Source organism: Silene latifolia, chromosome 6, assembly GCF_048544455.1.
Source record: "Silene latifolia isolate original U9 population chromosome 6, ASM4854445v1, whole genome shotgun sequence".
Classification (NCBI taxonomy): domain Eukaryota; kingdom Viridiplantae; phylum Streptophyta; class Magnoliopsida; order Caryophyllales; family Caryophyllaceae; genus Silene; species Silene latifolia.
This window is the reverse complement of record NC_133531.1, coordinates 92,613,868-92,638,835: the sequence shown is the minus strand read 5'-3', so window position 1 is coordinate 92,638,835 and position 24,968 is coordinate 92,613,868. Positions and strand designations below refer to the sequence as shown.

The window sequence follows — 24,968 nt, the reverse complement described above, 5'->3', positions numbered from 1 at the left end:
TCAGGATGGCATCCTACAAACAGACAGCAGCCAGGAGTTACAACAAAAACGTAAGACTTAGAACACTGCAGGTAAGGGACCTGGTACTCAGGAAGGTATTCCCAAACACCAAGAATCAGAGTGCAGGTAAATTCGCCTACAACTGGGAAGGTCCCTACCGCATAGAAGGCATCGTGGGTAATGGGGCATACAAGTTGGAGACTATGAATGGGGAAGCTATCCCCAGATCCTGGAACATCATTCACCTTAAAAATTATTATGTCTGAGGTTCCAGGTGCAGGACCCAGGAGTTCCACCTCCAACAGATACATCCCAGGACCCTTAGATCCTAGCATTCAGTACTCCAGAAACCTTAGAACATGAACTAACTTGCTAAAAGTGTCTTTGATTAAGCAGCTATCGCTTGAAGGGGAACAACCCAAAAACCCACTTGCTGGAGCCATAACTCACTCTCTCATAAGGTACATACGCAAAGAACTAATCATTTTGTTTCGTACCGCCTGACTGTACCACCTGCATTGGTCTAATAGTAACATCTCTTTTGACAGCAGGAACAACTAAGTCACCAGGCAAGGTCTTTCGTTCAGTACGCACGTGCTAAGTCTCCTGAATTCAGCAGGTACTACTAAGGAAATGACAACTTACAACGTATCTTTCAAATCCTTTGAGTCAAAATCCTTTTTCTTATTTTCCCTTGGTTTCAACTTCACAGGTGTCACAAGGAGCAAAATGTGGAAGCAGCGTACTTAGTATTTCAAAAGGCCAAAATAAAACTCTACTTCTTTTAAGTTGTTGTAAAAATTCTGGGGGAACACACTTTGTGCTCCCTAAACTATTTTGGATTTATGAAATTACTTCCATTTTTAAGTTTATCGTTGTTTTTGGATTGAATGTGGATATGGTAAGTTGAATATTAAGGCAATGTCCTAGTAGGCTAACTGATGAATAGGAACTAGCAGAATGTTCCTCCTGCAGGAAGTACCCAATGTGCGCGTGGTCGAAACAGAGGGATTCGAGCATCCTGATGGACAGAAAGCTCCCTGAACCACCATAGACACCTCAACAAGTACGAAGTCGGCATACAAACAGAAAGAACAAAAGAATTGCTAGCAAAACAACAGAAGGAACAAAACGGAAATTCATAAACACCCCTCAGCAGGGGGAACTTGAAAAGCAAAGTATTTTTGCCCCTCCTACGAGGCAAAAACAAAAGTACTAAGAGTTTCCCAAAACTACCAGGCACCAAAGAGTTGGATTATAATGGGCCACCAAACAGGGTGCCCAACAAAACATCAAGATAAAAAATTAAAATTTAAATGCTTAAACTAGGCAGCAACAGCAGAATCTGGGACGGCATCAACAGGAACATCTACAGGGATGTTAGACTCCACAATAACCTCTCCTCCAGATGGACCTTCCCCTCCCTGGGCGACGAGGGCTTCCTCCCTGACCTCCTCAACTGACGCGACAGCTGGTTATTCAGTCCTAGCACTGGTCTCTCCATCATCACCACCCAACAAGTCGTTGATGAGGCTGAAGTCCGGCTTGACTGGATACGCAGCATTGAACAGTCGTTCCTCCTCAGCAAGGTCCCAGTTGGAGTGCTCACCCGCCTCAAACTCCTTGATGTAGGGGTGTAAACGAGCCGATCTGAGATCGAGCTCGGGTGGGCTCGGGCTCGGCTCGAATTTTTTAGCTCGAGCTCGGGCTCGGCTCGAAGCTCGTCGAGCTTAAAAAATTGAAGCTCGAGCCCGGCTCGGAAAAAGCTCGAGATCGGCTCGAGTTCGAATCGAGCTCGTTTTGTATTTATATTATTTTCACTTTCTTACTTTTTTTAATCTAACTAAATATAAATATTTTTAAATAATAAATAAGATTATAAAATTCTAAAAATTATTATAATATAATATAATTATACATGACTAAATAACATATCATTTATAATACAATTAATATTAAAAATATAAATATTGTACAAAAAAACTACAAACGAGCCTAAACGAGCTTCCGAGCCGAGCCATGCTGAGCTCGGGCTCGGCTCGTATTTAGCCATGCTCGGCTCGAGTTCGAGCTCGAGCTCGTTTTGACCGAGCTCGAGCCGAGCATTGACCGAGCCGATTCCGAGGGCTTGTCGAGCCGGCTCGGATCGTTTACAGCCCTACCTTGATGCACTTGATCTTTGTTTCCTAGGCGGAAACCAATGAAGAGTCCAAGAGCAGGTGCTTCAACAGCTCCACCTCCTTGTGAGCCTCTTCCATACTCCCTTCTGCCACCCTCCTCTTAGCATCCAGCTGTTTATGGGCAGCCGCCTTCTCCTTAGCCAGCTTCTTCTGGGCAGCCACCTTCTCCCTTCTAGCTAGAGCCAGCTCTGCCTCCACCTTCCCCAGGTTGACATTGAGGTTGTTCACCTCCCCCATCAATCTGGCAACCTCCCTGCGCAGGAACAGGCCGTCCTGCAAAACCTGCCAGAGGAACAATCGGCAAAGACGAACAAAGTAGACCAGTAAAACGTAAAGGGAATTAAAAGGTACCTGCAGGGCGCGCCCAAGAGCTTCATCTAGCACAGCAGGGAGGGGAGTATTTCCCAGAGAATGGACAGCAGCTGGAAGCAGGAACTGTTCCATATGAGGCTAGAGAGGTACCCCACTGGATCCATACCCCTTGGGAAGGCGGATTATAGTGGAGGTATTGGGCAGGGGTGGCCTAAGAGCCACCGCAGCCAGAGGAGCAACCTCAATAGGAACAGGCGTGCTAACCGGCTCCTTTTCAGCAGGGAGCGATGGCCTCTTCCTGGGAGAAGGACCGGAGGAGGCAGAAGCAACCTGCTTCCTCTTTCTATCCAGCAGGGAAAGAGAGAAAACAGGAGTATTCCCTAGTACAGGAACACAGTTAGAACATAAACATAAAATGACCATATAGCAAGAACAAACACCCATGAAAAACAAAGCCTTACTAGACGACATTTGGAATTCGGCAGCTGGGGGTTCTTGCTGACTGGTGGAGGTACCAACTTCCTCTTCCTCTTCTTCCTTATCTTCTTCTCTCTCTTCTTCCTCCTCTTGCTCTCCTTCGCTAATATCAAGAGGCACGGAGGCAGATGCACCAACAGGGGAAGAAAGTACACCAGGGTAAGAACGAGTTGCAACAGGGAGAGCAAATAAACGGCTAACCACGCTATGATCTCTTGAGGGAACTGGCTGCTTCAAACCTGCAAAGCGAGACACCAAAGAAGAACATTAAGGTAAAAGAAAAACAACGAGACACCCGTAAACTAAAATTACCTTTAGAGCCCCCTGAGCCCCCCCCTCCCCCCTCCCATTGTCAAATAAGTACTCGGGGGTGGGGGGTAAGAGAGTCAATCTTAACGAAGATGAAGTTCGTATTCCAACCTTCATCCCTCACTTTGGGAGGAAGGATCACGCCAGGTTCTTTGGTGTCGCAGACCTCAAGGTGATAAGCCCGCAACAAAGGGCCTGAAAGTATAGAGTAGGCGAGGTCACCCGGACCAATCCCAGTGTGATCCTCGGCGAGGATGCAGAGCGAAACCAGAATGCGTCATGCATGAGGCGCAAGCTGGCAGATCGCCAACCTGTAGTGACGCAAGATCCTTTGCACCAAAGGAGGGAAGCAACTCCCAGTATCCATCGAGCAAGAACAGAACCTGGCAGTTGCTTGGGGGTAATTGTATGGGTAAAAATACCCTCTCATTTTCATCATGACGTGGCAACTCGCTATTGGGTAAAATAAAGGCACACGGATCAATGACAAGGCAGCAGGCTGCTAGATGCAAGGAAGAACAAGGGGGGATGAACCTAGACACTCCACTGATGCAAAGGCCGCGTTTGAATTAAATAACAAACAGCCAACAGGAACATTGAAATGGTCAGCAGGAACATTGAGGTGATCATCAACAGCTTTGACAAAGTCAGCAACCACTTCCTATTTCGTAGGGAGTGGAGCATATGGTTGAGCATATGTAGGGAGCACGTGCAACCACCCTAAGAAAGGCTATAAAATAGCAACAAATACCAGATTCAAGGCATTCCTCATTCCATTCCACTCGAAGAAATATCATTCACCACCTGCAACAATTAATAATTAACACACTTAGAAACATATACACCATTCGTGTCATTTGTACTTAGTCATTTGGAGATTTCTGTTGTTCCTCCTGATTGTTCCAGCTAGGTTTACCCTCGGATACTATTACTACTAGTGGATGATTGGTGGGATACCATTCCCCCCGCGGTTTTTCCCACATTTTGGGTTTCCCGCGTCACCATTTTGCTTGTGTCGTTTGTCTCTCTTTCTTTTCGTTTGTCTCTCTTTCTTTTCGTTTGATTCTCCTTCGTACTAGTTGTTTTTTTTTTTTTTTTTTTTTTGGTAACATGTGAGCATTTTGTATTCATTCAATAAAGCGATCAATACATAGTTTTTGACAGTTTAATAACCTTTAAGACAAATGACTAACAACTTCAAACATCAATGACAATTCCTATACAGTTGAGCCATAGTCTATCACTACTAGGAATTGGCAACTGCAAGAGCTGCTTCATTCTGCTTTTCATCTGATCAATAATGGCATTAGCAATTACACCAGGCCTTCGTAAGTTGAGCTCCAGCCTGCACCTATTCCTTTCCATCCAAATGTGATACCAACAAAGCCAACTTAACCATGTTGCAGTTTGTAATCAGAATTGGAGTAATTCGACGTGGATCCATAAACTCGCAATCGTAACCAATGCTCCACTGCTAATAAAATCGAGAACTAAAAGCACACCCCAAAAAAGATGAGCATGGGTTTCCACTCCCCTTTCACAGTAGTACACAAAATTCAATCACACAAATCCCCAGGATGATGCAATTTAGCTCTAGTGTTGAGAGCTTCTCTATGAATCAACCAACCAACAAAAGCCTGCTTAGGGATGTTCCACCTATCCCACACAGGACTTACTCCATTGAACAGGGGGGTGTGGTCCCTAATCCAATGATACCCAGAACTAACAGAATAACCCCTTGGGGCTACCACCCACTGGTTATCCTGGAAACCACCAGCCAACATATCCCTCACTTTACATATATTTCTCCAGTTCCAATTAGAATCCAAAGAAGGTTGATAATCAGTCCAGTCACTGCCTTTCAGATAGACATGATCTATCCATAAAACCCAAAGCCCGTCTCGCCTTTAGTGTATATCCAATTTACCAATTTTCCTATAATGACTATATTCCACACCCCGCATAAATTCCCGCACCACCCTCTTGCTTAGAACAACACACCTTATCCCATGCTACAAGAGGTGTCCTATGATACACTTCATCACTGCTCCATAAAAAATTACGACAAATAGCTTCAACTCTGTGAATAACACCTTTGGGAATGAGAAAAATGGAGGACCAGTAATTGTGCAGAGTATTGAGCACAGAGTTAATAAGTATAAGCCTACCCTCATAGCTCATCTTTCTTGCCCCCATTCCCCTGATCTTCTGAACAATCTTTTCAAGCAGAATATGACAATCATGCCTAGTAAGTCTACCAGGTTGAACAGGCACACCTGGTATCTAAAAGGAAGGGAACCTTCCTTAAAGCCAGAAATATGGGTGATATCAGCCTTAGCCACTCAGGGACCCCATTAAAGACCACTTCGGACTTATCGCATTTACTTTAAGCCCCGAGGCAAAGACTAAAAGTAGATAAGGCCCTTAGAATTAGCATAATAGACTTCACATCCCCTCTACAGAACATCAACAAGTCATCGCAAATAGAAGGTGTGTCGACTTTAAACTCTTACATAGAGGATGAAATCAAATACCAATGACCAACTGCACACCCATCACTCTAGAAAGATATTCCATACACACACAAAACAACAATGGAGAAATGGGATCTCCCTGCCTTAAACCCCTCCTCCCCTTAAAATAACCAAACTGTGAACCATTCAAGCTAAGTGAATAAGAAGTGGTACTAACACAAGTCATAACCAGACTTCTAAAATGCTCAGGAAACTTCAAGGCTACTAGCATTTGATCCAAAAAACTCCATTCAATGGAATCATATGCTTTTTGTAAATCCAGTTTAAACAAGCATCTAGGGGAAGCCATACCCCTATTATAGAACCTGACCAAGTCCTGACATATCAATATATTCTCCAAAATGCTTCTTCCCTTCACAAATGCACCCTGACTTCGATTGATAAGATCTGGCAATATAAGTGCCAATCTATCACACAGAATCTTTGAGATAGCTTTGTATAGCACATTGCAGCAAGATATAGGTCTAAAGTGCTTCACACTTGTAGGCCTTTCAACTTTTGGAATTAATGTGATTATAGTGGAGTTGACTTGAACCAACAATTGTCCAGTAGTGAAAAAATTCATAATAGCTGAACAGATCTCATCCCCCACAACATCCCAGGCATCCCTATAAAATTGACTATTAAAGCCATCAGGCCCGGGGCCTTATCTTTGGGGATACTAAGAATGCAATGCTTGATTTCCTCAGCAGTTACAGGCTTTGCAAGAATAGCAAAATGTTCCTCAGTGCAACAATTACCTCTTCTGACAACAGATTGATTAACACAAGCTACATCAGTCTGTGACCCCAGGAGCTCTTGATAATACTCTAAGAAAGCTTCCTGAATGCTAGCCCCTTCAGTGCAGACCACTCCATGATGGTCCTCTATTTGAAACACTTTATTTAACATATTCCTCTTCTTAATAACCTGATGAAAATAAGATGTATTCAGATCACCCTCAATGGACCACTGAATCTTAGCTTTTTGAGTCAAGAAGCTATCTCTAGCACTGATAAGCTCCCTCAACTCAGCAGCCAAATGCATTTCCTGTTGAATCAACTCAACATCACCAGGATTATGAACCAACTCCTTCTGAATGTGTTCTAAAACAAGTACAAGAATACTAGTGTTATTCTCTATGTCGAAAAAGCAAGATTTATTCAAATTTGCAAACGAGGCTTGAGCTTTCAACTTTTTAATCACAGCAAACATTTTAGTCCCTTTGAACTGTCTATTCCACACACTACTGACATCACTATGAAAAGTAGCAGCAGAACCCCACATATTGAAATACTTGAAGCTCCTTTTACCCCCAAGATCAGTCTTTCTATCCACCAGAGTACAGGGGCAGTGATCAAAAAGCCCCTCAGGGTGAAAGTGAGGAACAAGATCACCAAACTTATCTATCCACTCAGTATTCCCCATAGCCCTATCCAATCTACTGTAAACCCTATCCACTGGTTCCTGCTTATTGGACCAGGTAAACAAAGCTCCAGTAGCAGCTAAGTCCTCCATACAACAAAGTGACACACACTCTTGAAAATGTTCCATCTCAGCATCAGTAGTTGATCCACCCAATCTTTCAATAGGAGATAGCACTGTATTAAAATCTCCCATCCAAAGCCAAGGTTCAGTACAGGATTGGGCCACTCCCTTCAGAAAATTCCATAAGCTCACCCTCTCATGCAACCCATTATGAGCATAAATCATAGTAAGATAAAATTGTTTCCCATCCAACCTGGAAGTAACTAACATATGGATAAATTGTGCATCATAGGCCAAAAAATGAAGCTCAAATAAAGTAGGTTTCCACATAATCCAGATTCTTCCTCCCTTATGCCAACTACAGTTAGTGGTGACACTCCACCCATCACACAATGAGGTATTTTTCTTAAGTAAACTACTAGGTTTGATCTTGGTTTCAAGCAGACCAAACAAACCCACCCCATTATTGTGCATAAACCATTTCACCACCTTCTGTTTATTCAGGTCATTTAGACCCCGCACATTCCAGAAGCCAATATTATGCATGAATTGATGCTCCTGGGGGATCCTTACCACTCTCTATTACCCTCCCCTTAGGAGTAACAGAGTTATTCAAAGCATCCATAAACGTATACTGACTAAATTTTCCAGAAAGCCTCACACCCACAATGCCATCCTGTCTGTTTAACCTCATAATATTCTTAGCAGGTGTAGGTTTAACAGTAGACCTGGCACTGGCAAGAGGAGGAAACATGGCAGGAGTAAGCACAGGAGGAGCCTGACTAGTAGCCTGCACAGGCACAGCTTTAGCTCTCCATATCTGAGTCTTCTGATTCTTACTAACAGCTGCCACCCCTTGCTTCCTACCAATGGGTTTCTTTGGTTTCCTACACTGAGAGGCATCATGACCTAGTCCCTTACAACTGACACAGGAAACAGGTCTCCATTCATAATCAACCCTCACCTTAACCAGGTTACCACAATCATCCACAAACTTGACAAATTCCGGTAACTTCTGGTCCATCTGCAACTCCACCAGAACCCGAGCATAACTGAGTCTGACCTTATCATGTGTATCTTTATCTCTTTGCACATATTTTCCAACAAGCCCTGCAATTTTAGGCAAGCAGTCCCCCCAAAATTTCAAAGGAATACCAGCTAACCTAACCCAGACAGGAACAACATCAACCTTCTCTTTAACAAAATCCATATTCTCAACCCAAGGTTTAATGATAACTGGTTTATTATCAAACAAATAATATCCAGCTTTTAACAGAGCTTCCCTACTTTCATGTTTAGTAAATCTGACAATAAACATCCCATGATCAATAAACGAGACCCTATCAATGCCAAACTCATCCCACACACGATACACATAATCCTCAATGACCTCCCATGGTGGGTTAGCACCTAAAATGTAACAGAAAACCGAATTATTCCAGAAAGCTACCTCATTCTTGACGTCTTCAGCAGAGAATTGGAGAAGATCTTCTACTTCCTCCTCCTCATCTATCACCTGAAGAACTGGGACATCACGTCCATCACGCCTGAGAAGCCATCCTTCTTCATTCGGTGCTCCAACAGCCTCACTCAAGTCCAGTACAGGAATTCCATGCATCTCCCTAAGAGACTTCATTTTTCGTGCTTCCGCCGTTGAAGGTCTCTGAAAGTTACCACCTTTACCATTATTTTTCGAAGAACTATTACCAGCTGACCCAGTATTTGTGTTTTTATGATTTTTTGATGACGAATTCAAAGGAGAAAAACGATTATTGAGAATCTTCATAGCCGTCATAACCCTAACTCCAAGGCAGATTTTTCGTACTAGTTGTTTACTTTCGTTCTCACTATGCTCTTACTATCGATCTACTTAAGTCCTTAATATCATATTTTAATTGGAATAGCCGCATTGACTCACAAATCTTTAGTCGGTAAAATCTTACCAAAACAGTGACCAACTGACCATACATGCAAATTAAAACACAGATTAATTAGAGAGGAAGAAGAGGTGTATACAAACTTGAAGATTAAAAAATGTGCACGGTACGAAATTGGGGATTAAAAATTAGGCGGTGTATAAACTTCAAGATATTAGGGAGATGTATAAACTTCAAGATATTCGGGGTTACTGTGCTCTTCACAGTAACCCCGAATGTTTATGGGTTAATACTCGATAAAAATGATTGGTTTTTAAAAGAATATACGTATCCGTCTTAAAATTAAAACGGGTTAAATAATGTTTTATTTGTTTAAATAAGAAAAATATTTTATTAATCCTAATGCATTTTATTTCTCAAGCTTAAGATGGATACTTCCATGTCATAAATGAGAATTTGTGTCACATAAATTCGTAGAAATAGTTGTCAATTATTTTAATTGTTAGCTTAGATAATGTACATAAATGGATTACGTACAGAAATTTTGTATACATAACATTGTTTATAGTGTGTACCGAATCTAGCTTAGTAGTTGTTGTATTAAATAGTGTATACATAATGGCAATTAAGATCCTCTCTATTTCCTAAAAGAATTGGAGGGTCCATTTCCAATTAAAGGTCAAGATTTCATCTCACGGCAATCTAACAGTCTATGTTTTCGATCGATAAATAAAAGAAAAATGCAATGGAGAGAAGATGTAATATTATATTGTTATGTGAGAGGAAATTGACTCTCCATTTCTTTTAGGAAATGGAGAAGATCCAAACTTTATGACACTTATGTTGTGTTAAATATATATATAGCTCGAAAATGGAATTGTAAATATTCGGTTGAATTTATCGAAAAAGAAAAATGTGAAGAATCTGAGGAAATGGAGAGAATATGTTATGGTATGTACTAAATGAGAAATGGGTTAAAAGTGTCATTTTAAACATGCACGGGTCAAAATTTTCATTTTCTTCGTGGTAGGTCCTACAAACGAGCATGAGTTGGACCGAATGAGAAATCGTTTTAACAATTGCACGGGATTGGAATTCTATTTAGGCCACTTCAATTTTAATGACTTTATGTTATTTTTCATCCGAATAATTTTGTCTCATTAAGTCAGGTTTGTATGAAATCGCCTAAGTAATAAAACAAAGTAAAAAATCAAATTTGGTTAAGCAATACGATATGTCTGCCTACAACAACTATTCAACCAATTGACCCTAATGCATTATTTACGCTAATCGTAAATGAAAGTTATTATCAAATACTCCCTCCAATTCATCATAATGATCTCCTTTGAGATGGGCACAATACTTAAGAAAAATGAATAAAAATGAATAAAGGACAAATGTGGGGTTTGTTGATAGGAAAGAGAGAGAGATGAATTATTAGGAGTTAAATAAGGAGTTGTGGGGCCAAAACATTAAGAAAAGTAATAAAATAAGAGTAAAAGAGTTGTGTGAGGTTTGGTAATAGGAGAGAGGGATGAATAAAATAAGAGTAAAAGTTACCAAAAAAAGAAAGGGGAACATTACTTGAATAATCCGTTTCGGGAAAGAGGGAACATTATAGCGAATAGGAGGGAGTATAACTTAAATACGACTAATATAAAATTGTATAATAAAATTTTATTTCTAAAGATAACTAATTTTAAAAAAAAATTAACTAATATAAAAATTATCAAATTGTTACTAATCTTTTCATAATAACAAATATTAAAATCACAAATTCTTGCTTGTGAGTTGTGACGGAGATACCCGTCGCAAGCTTGCGACGGGTAAATTACATACCATATTAATGGCGGGTCGGGGAAACAAGTTGGGGACAATTGACTGTGCGCATTTATGATGTGTTTGTACAACATGTACTTGGCCCATTATTTATTATCAATTATTTGCAATAAACGTGAAGGGCATTTAATGTCATAGCTTTCTCATAAATACATGCAGTGTGTGGGTTCTCTATTGTTGCATTTGTAAGAAGGCAAAAAACACCAAATCCCATTAATTTCTTGTCTATTGTTCACAATCATATATTCATCTAACAATTCGTTCTAAATTTTCAATCTTAATATCTGAAAAATCGTGCGATCAAAAAATGGCTGACAGATGCATACTTCACGGTGCCCTAATCGATGAAGCCCTAATCGATGGAGCCTTAATCGACGTTACAATGGAGGACGGAGATGAAGATGATGTCATAATTCATCAAGGGTTGACGGATAAGAGTAAAGGTATGTATAATTAGGATGTTTATGTTGTGTAGAACTTATAGCTTATTATCATTCCCATTATTAGGGCACAAATCCAATAATAAAATTTACAATTTGTAAACATACAATTGTCTCGGCTATCCATGGCTACCGATATAATTTTTCGTGTGTTAATGTCTATATTTTTTGTGTGAATGTCAACTAGTTGAGTCAGAAATAATCAAAAGGCAGATATTGTCGTATATCATATAAATATATGTTTACACTTTTAGTGCTATTGTCAGACTGTCAACACTGCAGTATAACATATTATTAAAAAACACATGTTGTATATTTATGAATGTCTCTACTGTCAGTGGTTATGTGACCTATTAAATATCGTAACACATATTATCTCAAGGCACTTTGTAAATCTACTTAATGTTTACATTTTTTTTAATGTCACCATGTCAACTACATTACTTCAGTTCATATAAATGTACATGTCGTTTGTATTTCTCACAAAGGTGTTTACTTTTAGGGAAAATGTCAGCTGTCAACTAGAGTAAGGCAGATAATGTAAAATGCACTTGTTGTGTTGTATTTTATTGATGTCTATACTTTTTCTTCTAATGTAATCCTGTTAACTAGATTATCTCAGTTCATATAAATGCACATGTTGGTGGTTTTTTCATAAAGGTCTATACTTTTAGGAAAATGTCACCCTGTCAACTAGAGTAAGGCAGATAATATAAAATGCACTTGTTGTTTTGTATTGTATTGATGTCTATACTTTTAGGGCAAATGTCACCCTGTCAACTAGATTATCTCAGTTCATATAAATGCACACGTTGGTGGATTTCTCAGAAAGGTCTATACTTTTAGGACAAATGTCACCCTGTCAACTAGATTAAGGCAGATAATGTATAATGCACTTGTTGTTTTGTTTTTTATCAATGTCCATACTTTTTTTCTCTAATGTGACCCTGTCAACTTCTGTAGGTACTAATTATTCGAAGTCACTATCGGGGATGACAACAGAAAAATGGGAAGAGATCTACGAGATGTATCGAAAACACTCACAGGCTGTCGGTTTCAGCATTAGGAAAACAACTTCTCGCAGAGCAAACGGGCCTGGCACACCCGAAGTCGAAAGATACTTTGTATGCTCATGTGAAGGAAAACATGGGAATGGTTTACCCCATATTTCTACGAACCATTCGAGGAATGCTGCAATCATACGGTGTGAATGCAGAGCTGGCCTAAGGTCGCAATTAAACGAGGATGGGCAGTGGGAGGTACTGCAACATATCACACTACACAACCATGTATTGACCCCCACGCAGTGACAGCAGCATCACCGATCTGAAAGGCGAATAAGGGATGCCGAGGCAGAGACTATAAGGGCTCTGACAGAAGCCTTAGTCCGCCCATCTGTTCAATACAAGGTGGCGACTGCTGCAGCGGGAGGTGATGCATTTTTTGGACACACAAAGAGGGATCACATTAACTTTGTACATAGGCTGAAGAGTAAAGCGATTGAGGGTGGTGATGTAGCGAAACTTGTTAATCTTTTAACTAAAAGACAATCGGAGGACCCGGGTTTCTTCTTCCGTGTGCAATTCAATGAAGAAGGGAGACTATGTCACCTATTCTGGTGTGACTCGATGATGATGGAGGACTATCGATTATATCATGATGTACTTATCTTTGACACAACGTACCGCACCAATAGGTACAATCTTATATGCGGTGCGTTTGTCGGTATAAACAACCACTGGTCCAATGTTATGTTTGGGTGTGTTTTTCTATCGGTTGAGAAAGAAGAATCATTTCAATGGTTGTTCAACGTGTTTAATGAAGCTGTGGGTGATGATCTCCGTCCTGTCTCCATTTTCACTGACCAAGACAAAGCAATGACAAACGCTCTTGAAGCGGTATTTTCTGTTACAATTGTTAAATTTCGCACATGATCCGTTAATTGTTCAATATGTGACCACTCAAGCTATGTTATGTTAATAATCATTCTAATGTCAACAATTATCTAAAATATAGTCACATATTTTACCTATGCACCTGTCGTCTTAAATTTATATGTCACTAATATATCACTATATTAGATATTTCACATGTCAACATTATTCCAATAAGTGATGACATATAATACTGATTAATTCTTGAGACATATTTCTAATATGTCACCATATTAAGGACTTATGTATACACTAAAATCAATTCCGGAGTTGTAAACATCTAACCTCGAGATGGTAACCCAGGTTGCACGGACACTCCTTCTAATCAGCGTTCCCGTGTCGGACACCCGTGTCAGACACGACACTCGTCGGACACACGTCAAAACGTGTCGGACACTTGTAAATTCGTGTCTAACTTTCATCTTTTATTTGGGCACGTGTCTGATACGTGTCCATGGTATTTTGAGCCGTGTCCATGGTATTTGGACACACCTTCAAACGGAATCAAGTTGAATTTAAGGTAAATGTCGAGATTTGTTATATGGTTGAATTTGGTGGGGAAATAAGCTGAATTGGAGACAAATGATGTTCTTTAGAGTAGTAATGAAATGTCGAAATAGATTGATTATAAGTTGGTTTTTTGTTTTGGAAATGAGAATGAGTTATAATTAACGTAAGTTTTACTTTCACTTATTAAATTTAATATTCAATACTTGTTCAAAAATAAAATCACACATATATAACTATAAAATATATATTTTATTAAATTTAAATGACGTGTCCCGTGTCCTAAATTTTATGGGATGTCGTGTCACGTGTCCGTGTCGTGTCAGTGTCCGTGTCCGTGTCCGTGTCCGTTTTGCTGCAACCAAGATGGTAACATTGTCTTCTGTCCTGAGCAGGTGTACCCACAAAGTAGACATAGGCTATGCCAATGGCATATCCAACAAAATGCCATTTCTCACTTTGGATCTTTAAAGCACGATAGGCCATTCCAGAATATGTTCAACAAATGCCTGAATGGTTGCTTTAGTGAAACTGAATTTGAAGCGACTTGGCGAACAATGACGACAGAGTATGGCCTCGACAACCACCCATGGTTCAATAGACTGTACAGCCTACGAACCAAATGGTGCACTGCGTTCAATAATATGTATTTTTCAGCGGGTATTCTATCTTCGCAAAGGAGCGAGAGCACAAACCATGCAATGGGTTTCCAAGCTTCAAAAACAGCTTCAGTTACCGAATTCTTTGGTATATATGAAACGACTGTCCGGAGATGGAGAGAAGAGGAGGACCTTAAAGAATTCAACTCTATTAGAGCGACCCCGACCTTCGTGTTCCCCCTCATGGACCTCTTGAAACATGCGTCACAGATTTACACTCTGCATCTGTTTCGTGTGTTTGAGAAAGAGTTTGGGCTTGCCATGGGTACCCGGGCAGCTATTATACAATCCGAAGACTTTACCCTATTGTACAGGGTCCACATGTTAGAATTCATTAATCTCATTAATTTACATATTCATATATGTAATAATTTATTTAGTCATAAATAAAAGCTAGATCTTATGCATGCAAACCAAACCAAAACAAGATAAGAGAAGAAATCATCAATCTTACTATGTGATTTCGGATTAAAGGGCACCAACAAATTCACCTATTTGTTAGTTCTTGAGCTTCCTTATAATGGATGAACAAAAGGTCCAAAATAGAACCTCTCCCAAAAGTGAATACCCAAGGAAAACCCTTAATAACCAATATTATTATGATCTAGTAACAATATTAGTCTTACTTAAAAATGACACAAAATATTAATTTGTTCTTGAATATTTCGGTCCAAGAGGGAGTATTATGTGAGTTTTATTTCTCTAAGTTTTCACAAATTGTAGAGAATATTTTTCTTACACTAGAAAAATGTTAGATGAAGTAGTGAATGAATAATAAGAGAAAACCATTTTGTTTCTCTAAGTGGAAAACCGATGGGAGGGGTGGTAGAGGGAGCCAATGCATGAGGCTCATTTTATTCCCAAGAAAAATAGGGTTGCATGGCTACTATTAGGGTTTAATCATCATGTTTTCCACTTAAAATAAAAACACAATATAATCCTTAAACACCCTCTTATTTTCGGCACATATGACATAAAATGGAAGGTCCATTTTATATTGAATTTTGTCAATTGTAACATATGTGACATGTTACTTGACTTATGAAATTGTAATGTATTTTTAACATATTAAAAATCAACATACTCATAAAATATGTCATATACAAAATCGACTAGTAATTCGTAATTACTTGTGTCAAAACGGTTTATCAAATTATAAATTACAACGTCTTGTATTTATAATAAATCATTCATTCAATTTCAATTTCAATTGTTTCATAAACAATAATTTTATCCAAGTAATAAAACAATTCGATTACTTAGACTGTATCTAATATAATCGAATTACAATAAGACACGTTAATTTTACTCACAAGATCATCCGTCAATTTTAAGCAATTTAATTAACTCGTATCGGCATACGATTAATTAAATAATCAATTAAGAGTATTTCCCTATAGGTATGACCTAAGGGGATCAATCGATCACCACCGGTAAATGCACGGTAATGTCAAACTCTAGTCACCAATCATTACCGATATGTGTGGGCCATTGACTCGTAAATATTACATCCCACATGTATTCTTAAAATGAGATTTAAACATGTGATCATCATGATCGACAACCAGTGATCGCATTATTGTCGGAGGACACATATTCCAACAATCTCCCACTTGTCCTCGACAAGTGTGCGTCACCAATTCTCTTGTCCTATTACTATCTCCCACTCAATGCAAGGTGTCTTTCAGGTCGTACTTGCAAGTGATCATATCGAGAGTGGTTTCCTCGATCTGGAGAATAACTGATTGACCGGAGTTATCTACCATAGATACCTTCCGAGCGTGGCCACGCATTTCCAGTTCATTACTCCTCGAGTGGCCTCGAGATATTGTTTTAACCCTGACAAGGGGTGGACAATTCCTATCGCACTATTCCTTTCGACTAGCCACAACCATCATAACCCAAAATATGCCCATTTGACCCCATTTACGAAGGTCGTAGTAACATAAATCAAAGTTAATCAAAATCGTGCCACCTTAGGCGAACAGTCTTTAGTCAACAGAATCGACTCATTAGAATACTATAGTAGCTCTCGCCACGACCAGGCTATATAAATTTGCGAACTCTATAAGCGGTCATAAGGCCCGACGAGTGTTCCTAATATCTGCCTATGTGATCGACTAGTCATCTCACATGACTCTATGGCACTTGAACTTGCCATCAATCGCATCAAACTCTAGTCACTTCGAGACGTCACCTCATACAAGTGACTATGGGCGAATACCATGTTAATCCGGGTTCACTTTAACGGGGTTCAATATTGTCTCTACAACCCGTTTGAATGTAACAAAGTATAAAAGGAGTTTTCAGATTTAAAAACTCGAACGACAAATGTGATTATCACATATGAATAGTCAATACCTGATTACTACTTCATATTTTTATAATCCATTTTCATCTTATATGTAGTTGTTCATCTCAATGCAATTGAAATGACATATGACATGACTCATCATGTTAAGCCCATGAGAAGGCTTTGGTTAGTAGGTTTTATCAACTTCTTGTACCTTACTCAACCTTACTACATACTCGTTTTCCTTTGTAATGTATACATTTGCATTACAAAACTTTCTGAGTACGTGTCTAGATTCAATCTAGACATAAGCTCTCTAGCCTTAGATTAGCTCCCACTGTTTTCACAGTGTGCGGGATCCATCCTCTTGCACATCTCATGATTGCAAGTGTACTCAATTTCCGTTGTAAGCATCTCTCATTGTTCTTTATTGCCTAGAACGATTCTAGCAAATCCATTTCTTAAATAACATAGCCACAATGGTTCTTTAACCATCTTTAGGTGTTTTGAATACGGTTTTGTCGGAAACCATGCGCAATCTCAATTGTCAATTGTCATTTGTGTAACACTCTTACACAAATTAGTGAATTGCATTAAAAACACTTTGCTTTACACCCTTACAGCTTCTTCAAGCACTTAAGGGTAATCCTTATGGCTTAGTTGGTAACTATTACTTAAATTCGATTTTGAAACAATTCATCATACTCAAAGTATATGAAGTGTTATACATCATTACTCATTTAATTGATCCGGCAGCGGAAGCAATTTGAATCAATCAAATGTGTTCAACTCGATTGAACTAATCATGAATCTTATCAACATAAGACTTCTTATTTGGCGCTAATATCATGTGGATTTATCTCCATAAATCTGGATATTTAAAGATGTATTATATTACTCCACAAGTCTTAAATCATTCCCAATGATCAATATGTCATCCACATATAAGACTAATTAAAATTTTCGTAACTCCCACTAAACTTCATGTATAAACACAACTTCTCAACCTATCGAGAAAAGTTTTATAACATGATCAAAACATTGATTTTAACTCATTGATGTCCTACTTAAGACCCTCTCTTAAGTTTCACATTATCTTAGGATTGCAAGAATCTACAAAACTCAAGATATGTATTGAATACATTCCTTCTAATTGAAGAAGTGGGTTTTAGATTCACTCGCTATATATCATCATAATGAAATACAATCCCTAAGAAGATCCAAATAGACTTAAGCATTTCAACTAGTGCAAAACCCTTTGCCACCAATCAAGCTTTGATATCTACCAATTCACTTGGAATTTATTTCGGATTTTCATGGCTCTAAGTCTTGTATTGAGTTGTGACTTAAACACTCTCATTTAAGTCATTGATCATTACTTTCCAGAAGTAACTTGAATCAAACCATTTCTTTGTAAGTTGCAAGCTCTTTACTTTCTAAAAGTAACACGAATTCATCATCTTCAACAAGTGATGAGTTCAACCTCCTAGGTTTCGAAGAAACAACGTCATGTAGCCAAGAAAATACAGTTTCTTGCGACATACAATTTTTGACACAATTCTTTTGTGGCTCTTGAATAATTTCTCCCACTCTGTCTTCTAGAAATAAACTTGTATTCTAGAAAGACAGCTTCACGAGCCACAAACCCGTTGTACTCGTAATTATAATAAGGAAAAATGAGCATTTGTTTCCTGTGAAAACTTACAAGCATGGTACCCTACCATTTCATATCTCATATGAATCGTTTTAGATTTAGTGGAAAAATAATTTAGACAATATGATAGAATCCCCAAAATAAGATCAAGTAACTCAAAGTAACTTGATTAAAGTCCAAACCATATCGAATAGGATTTGATTTCTTTATCCAACCACACATTATCCCATAATGCGTGCTAAGAGAGATTAACTTGTGATACTATATCACGTTTCCTTTGGCTTATATCAAAGTCTTCACTTTGATAATCCCATCACGACTAAATGGTGATTCCTGGAACTCTTTGAACTTGTTCAAAGATTTCTTTATTTACCTTATTAAGTAAACACATTAGTGTCAACTTAAATTGTTGGTAAAAGAAAATGATCAACCTATTTTGGATCAATGATTTACAACCTCGATCTCCTTTTCAACCAAAAGGCACGAGACATCTTGCTTTGAATACAAGATACGCATATACCATAAGATTAACAATCTAATGGTTTCAAGAGTACTCGATAACTCTTTGCGTTCATCATTCCAGAATTTAAGGTTTAATCTTGGGTTACCAATTTGAGTCTTGCATCATCTACATGATGTATCATTCTAGTTTGGTTTAGAATATAATCACCTTGATGATGGGCTAGCCATACATCAAATCATGGTGTATAGGGTCACAAAAGTGAAACCCCTTTTGAATCTTAACAAGATTATATTCTTATTTAGAGTTTATGCACTTAATAGTCATAATTAAGGTACAACTAAAAACCCAAAACTAGATTGATTACACAATGACTCTATCTCTCGACGTCATTTGTTTCTAGTCGTCATATTCTAATCATCCTATGTATCAAATACAATGATGAAAACCACCATCGTTTTCTAATATTGACGAAGTAGTATTAGCAAAATTTATGTCAATCAAATAAACATTTATAGAAGAAAGTCTCATTAGATGTCCCACAACTAACTTGCTTATTCTTCAATAATTTGGGATAGTTTCCTTTCTAGTGTCCAACACTTAAGACGATGGAAACTTTATCGGTCGGGATTGATAGGTTTAGTGTCGTTATTCTCAATAACTTAACTTTTACCATTACCTTGTATCAATTCCATTCTAATTTTACTTCTTTGAACCTTATCCTTTTCTTAACGGTTTAAGAGAATGCTCCCACTCATTTCAATGAGTCTTTGCTTAGAGAAGCAAAATTTGAATTTCATGAAGACTACTCTTCATTCGTTCGTTTAGTCTTAAAACTTTCATTGAAGTGGTTGCGGTATTTTGGTCAATTTTGATTTCCAACAAATCTAGTTACCAAAATAATTTAACGTTTCAAAGTACTTAACTCAATTAAGCATATGAGAAACAATTTATTGTAAGTAGATATGTTAGTCAAGAATCAAAAACCCTTTTGATCACGAATAACTTTTATCTATACTCTTCACAAGAGATCCTTGCAATGGATAATTCGAGGTTTTTAGAAGAAAATTCTAATTTTGTCTTCCGTTACGATGTTTTAATGGAGATTTGAACTAAAATCGAAATGATATCGTATATAAATTGTGGTGAAGAAATAGAATGATGCGAACGATGCGACAACGGAATGATGAAAACTAACATTTATTGTTATAATAATACTTGTAAATAATTTAACAAGATATGAGCATTTATATAGTGACCTCTACCCAACTATAATAAATGATTCCAAGATCCAAATTCATATTAATTTTGGCACGGTAGGGCCGATTCATCCCTTATCAATATAACTCGATGGATTAACTCTTTAATCGATTCTACTTTTAGAACTCTTGGTCGATAAAATTACATTAATATTTATCTTTAGCCCGAAACACATCCGGCAACCGTCGAGAATACTTTCGTTGAGTTCAACCCAAATTTCGAATAAATGTGTCCATGATCCAAATTTACATCAACTTGGGCATCGGTAAAGCCGAATACAACCCTTATCTTTATAAATTCGGTGGGTAGACATTTATCACCCACTTCCCCTACGTAGCAAGGTTTGTACCCCGGTAAGGCCGAGCGCACTCCCTCACGAAATAGGTTTTCATGGTTTCTAATTTTTGGTAAGACTAAGTCTCAATTGTTTATTTTAGCGAGAGGTCATGTCAATTTATTATCTATCACGTTTTAAGTGAACTAAAGCGGTGAACTACGATAATTGTAATTGACACGGTCGATTTACTCGATTTAATGATAATGCATGTTTTAGTTATGGCGATATAGCGATGCATGCAACATATAAATAAAATGCAAAGCATAAATAAAATCTTAGTATGGCCTTCCTAAAAAAGTAAATCTAATAAACTCTTACAAATTCGGAAACCAACTCCTTTGGTCCCTTGAACTTCGGTCTTGGCACGCATTTCAAGGCAACACTTTCTTTGATGGATCGCCTTCTCGAGTGGCACCGTCTTCAAGGTACTCCGGAATAATTAAATTACAAAATGAATTACATAATTTCCTATTATACATTTGTAATTAAAATAAAAATAAATCTATTAAATTACAAAACGGTGATACGAGATCACAATAATTACAACCGAATCGATATTCCCATACATTTCGGGTAATATCAATTAAAACTAAGACCATACTAAGTAAAATTACATAATTCAAAATTACATAAAATTAAAATATGACAATCATAAATAAAATGCAGCATTATAATATGTATTAACATTCTAGATTTTATGCTAAATCGCCTTTAAAGAGCCAATATCGTATATTAATCGGTTTTTACAGATTTGCGTGATTTAACCTTTTAAAATTACAATAATTACATAAATTCATATTTATGTACAAGTTAATTACCCTAACCATCTTAGGACTCAAAAATAGTCTCCACTAACATTTTGACAATAATTAAACTTGTTTTCTTAATATTGTTCATTATAGACCAAAAATATAAAATTATGCTCTAAACTTCAAATTAAATCATAAAAATTTCAAATATTTTCAAAATTTGAAATTTAAACTCATGAACATTCTGGAAAAAATACCATGACACTCATAATGTTCAAAACTTAGGTTAAAAATTTCGAAAATTTATCGAGAAAAACAATGTTGCGGTTAATCGGTTTTAACAATTATGACCATAAAAATATGAGAAAAATTATATTCATCAAATTTTCACTTTTAGATCTGAAATATATGATAAAATACAACATGTGACATTTTTCCTTTAGTCATGAAGTATGTTTTAGCATTATAACTAATTATAGTCACTATTTATGTGATTTTTCATCAAAAATTCATAAATCATGCATAACGACTTCATTATAGCCAAATATTTTACACACATCTTGTAAAATTTCATGTGACAACATACTAAATTTCCATGACCAGATTCGAAATATAACTCATATTAACCTATTTACCCATTTAAATACGATTTTAACTTGAAAAATCCATATTTCGAGAAAAACAACTCATTTTAACATAAAAATTTACAGGCCATCAGTAGATAATATATGTGAAAACATATCCAAAAACCACTGAAAAATTCGAAATGTAGCTATTTTTCGTCCAAAAATGACATTTTTATCATAAAAATCACACTTTAATGCCAATATTATATAAAATGAACAATAAAATCCATAAATAAACCAAAATGTCCTAAAAATCACTTAGGACCAGAAACGTTTAACATGCAAAGTTATTTTTAGGTATATCTTCATAAAACCAAATTAATTAGTTTTGTATGTTAATCATATAACTCGGAAAAACTATAAACCGATTTGCATGCAAACAACCTAAGGCTCATGATACCGCTTGTTAGAATTCATTAATCTCATTAATTTACATATTCATATATGTAATAATTTATTTAGTCATAAATAAAAGCTAGATCTTATGCATGCAAACCAAACCAAAACAAGATAAGAGAAGAAATCATCAATCTTACTATGTGATTTCGGATTAAAGGGCACCAACAAATTCACCTATTTGTTAGTTCTTGAGCTTCCTTATAATGGATGAACAAAAGGTCCAAAATAGAACCTCTCCCAAAAGTGAATACCCAAGGAAAACCCTTAATAACCAATATTATTATGATCTAGTAACAATATTAGTCTTACTTAAAAATGACACAAAATATTAATTTGTTCTTGAATATTTCGGTCCAAGAGGGAGTATTATGTGAGTTTTATTTCTCTAAGTTTTCACAAATTGTAGAGAATATTTTTCTTACACTAGAAAAATGTTAGATGAAGTAGTGAATGAATAATAAGAGAAAACCATTTTGTTTCTCTAAGTGGAAAACCGGTGGGAGGGGTGGTAGAGGGAGCCAATGCATGAGGCTCATTTTCTTCCCAAGAAAAATAGGGTTGCATGACTACTATTAGGCTTTAATCATCATGTTTTCCACTTAAAATAAAAACACAATATAATCCTTAAACACCCTCTTATTTTCGGCACATATGACATAAAATGGAAGGTCCATTTTATATTGAATTTTGTCAATTGTAACATATGTGACATGTTACTTGACTTATGAAATTGTAATGTATTTTTAACATATTAAAAATCAACATACTCATAAAATATATCATATACAAAATCGACTAGTAATTCGTAATTACTTGTGCCAAAACGGTTTATCAAATTATAAATTACAACGTCTTGTATTTATAATAAATCATTCATTCAATTTCAATTTCAATTGTTTCGTAAACAATAATTTTATCCAAGTAATAAAACAATTCGATTACTTAGACCGTATCTAATATAATCGAATTACAATAAGACACGTTAATTTTACTCACAAGATCATCCGTCAATTTTAAGCAATTTAATTAACTCGTATCGGCATACGATTAATTAAATAATCAATTAAGAGTATTTCCCTATAGGTATGACCTAAGGGGATCAATCGATCACCACCGTCCGTAAATGCACGAATGTCAAACTCTAGTCAGCCAATCATTACCGATATATGTGGACCAGTTGACTGTAAAATATTACATCCCACATGTATTCTTAAAATGAGATTTAAACATGTGATCATCATGATCGACAGTTGTGATCGCATTATTGTCGGAGGACACATATTCCAACACCACACTGGCGGCAATGAGGGATCATCCCATCATGTGACTTATGATTGCGTGAACCATTTATCTGACTGCACTTGTAGGAAGTATCAAGTGATGGGTATTATATGCAGTCACATCATTCGTGTCCTCCACATGCACTCTGTGACGGAAATTCCGACTGCATACATTCGAAGGCGGTGGACTAAATTCGCAAAGACTGAGGTGTGGAATCGTTTACTCCCAGCATACATGCGCCGAAGCGCTGCAAACGAAGCCATCAATTGGCGATGTTCAATGCTTACACATGTCAACAATCTGATAACAAAGAGCCAGAACGTTAATGAGACAAGGGCAATTGTTGAGAACTTCAATGGTACGGCCAATGCTGAAGTAACCTCTCTACTTCAAAAGCTTGCCATGGACGCGGACCAGAACACTCAACCAACTGAAGACCGTGCAGTTTTAGATCATGTTCGATGTACGACGAAAGGTAGGAGCCAAAGGAAGAAAAGGGCCCTCGGTAAGAAGAAAAGAGCGAAGAAAACCAATGACAACGGGCCGATGAATGGCGATTCCTACACGCCAATTCCGAGGCTCCTGTGAACGTTTTAGATATTCTAACAATTTCACCTTTTTCAAGCGACACCGCCTACACGCCAATTCCTAGGCTCATGCGCTCAACTATGTATCGTTTTGGCGCAATAACTATGTGGTCTCTTAGTTTTCATTTTTAAATTATGTTAATAATTATGGACACGTGACCATTATTGCATAATTTGGGACCGCTTTTTATGTGGTAATATAATGGTTAAATATGTGAACATGTATTGCAGTTTGTATATCCAAAGTTGAATTTCATTTGCCATAACATCACAGAATAGGAGGTATAATGTGTAAAATATTTCATAGGTCAGTTAGAAGGCAATTTCATTTCCCAATCTAAGTTCTTCCTCCCCAAAATGTCACCATATATAAATTGATAACATAATAGAAAAATATGTTCACAGAATAGGAGGTCTAATGTGTAAAATATTTCATAGGACATTCATCTTTCATTGCATAAGATAGGTCATTTGATGGCCTCCTGACCACCACTAAATAAGTAGTGGTCATCTTTTACGTGCTAACATAATGGCGAAACATATGAACATGTATTCAAGGGTGACCTATAGAAACTGCCAACATAATAAGGGATTATATGAACATTCGACAACATGCTCATGTATATGTCATTAAACTTTCAGCTGTTATGTTGCCATTGTTGATCAATATGTTATCATATGTCTTATAACAACACACATTCTTACCAACATAAACTTCACATAACATTTTCTAATAACCAACATCAATCCGTCTTGCTTGTTTGTGACGGATATACCACACGTCCAA

General features: G+C 37.3%; 3 protein-coding genes across 3 annotated transcripts; 1 reads left to right on the top strand and 2 right to left on the bottom strand.

Moving 5' to 3' along the window:
* Positions 1-4,046: 4,046 nt before the first annotated feature.
* LOC141588349 (uncharacterized) lies at positions 4,047-6,377 on the bottom strand. The gene is made up of 6 exons (XM_074409796.1): positions 5,982-6,377; positions 5,280-5,561; positions 4,910-5,041; positions 4,657-4,749; positions 4,482-4,568; positions 4,047-4,082 (listed from the first exon to the last, which is right to left on the bottom strand). The coding sequence occupies exons 1-6, from the start codon at positions 6,375-6,377 to the stop codon at positions 4,047-4,049; spliced, it is 1,026 nt and encodes a 341-aa protein (XP_074265897.1).
* LOC141588348 (uncharacterized) lies at positions 6,374-9,074 on the bottom strand. Its single transcript, XM_074409795.1, has 2 exons — positions 7,866-9,074; positions 6,374-7,771 (listed from the first exon to the last, which is right to left on the bottom strand). Exons 1-2 carry the CDS (start codon positions 9,072-9,074, stop codon positions 6,374-6,376), a joined length of 2,607 nt encoding a protein of 868 aa, XP_074265896.1.
* Positions 9,075-11,302: 2,228 nt separating this feature from the next.
* On the top strand, positions 11,303-24,182 carry LOC141588347 (protein FAR1-RELATED SEQUENCE 5-like). Its single transcript, XM_074409794.1, has 5 exons — positions 11,303-11,438; positions 12,399-12,694; positions 12,845-13,333; positions 14,272-14,843; positions 23,681-24,182. The coding sequence occupies exons 1-5, from the start codon at positions 11,303-11,305 to the stop codon at positions 24,180-24,182; spliced, it is 1,995 nt and encodes a 664-aa protein (XP_074265895.1).
* Positions 24,183-24,968: the final 786 nt, after the last annotated feature.

Excerpts from the sequence above, each read along its gene's own strand:
- LOC141588349 (XM_074409796.1), bottom strand. The coding sequence starts at position 6,377 with ATGAATTTTTTCACTACTGGACAATTGTTGGTTCAAGTCAACTCCACT. Across the intron at positions 5,042-5,279 it reads CTCTTGTAGCATGGGATAAG|GATAACCAGTGGGTGGTAGC; the intron begins GTGTGTTGTTCT and ends GGTGGTTTCCAG. Across the intron at positions 4,569-4,656 it reads TGGTTAAGTTGGCTTTGTTG|ATGAAAAGCAGAATGAAGCA; the intron begins GTATCACATTTG and ends ATTATTGATCAG.
- LOC141588347 (XM_074409794.1), top strand. The coding sequence starts at position 11,303 with ATGGCTGACAGATGCATACTTCACGGTGCCCTAATCGATGAAGCCCTA. Across the intron at positions 12,695-12,844 it reads ACGAGGATGGGCAGTGGGAG|GTGGCGACTGCTGCAGCGGG; the intron begins GTACTGCAACAT and ends GTTCAATACAAG. Across the intron at positions 14,844-23,680 it reads TCCGAAGACTTTACCCTATT|GAAGTATCAAGTGATGGGTA; the intron begins GTACAGGGTCCA and ends CTGCACTTGTAG.
- LOC141588348 (XM_074409795.1), bottom strand. The coding sequence starts at position 9,074 with ATGACGGCTATGAAGATTCTCAATAATCGTTTTTCTCCTTTGAATTCG. Across the intron at positions 7,772-7,865 it reads CTGTTACTCCTAAGGGGAGG|AAGGTGGTGAAATGGTTTAT; the intron begins GTAATAGAGAGT and ends CTGAATAAACAG.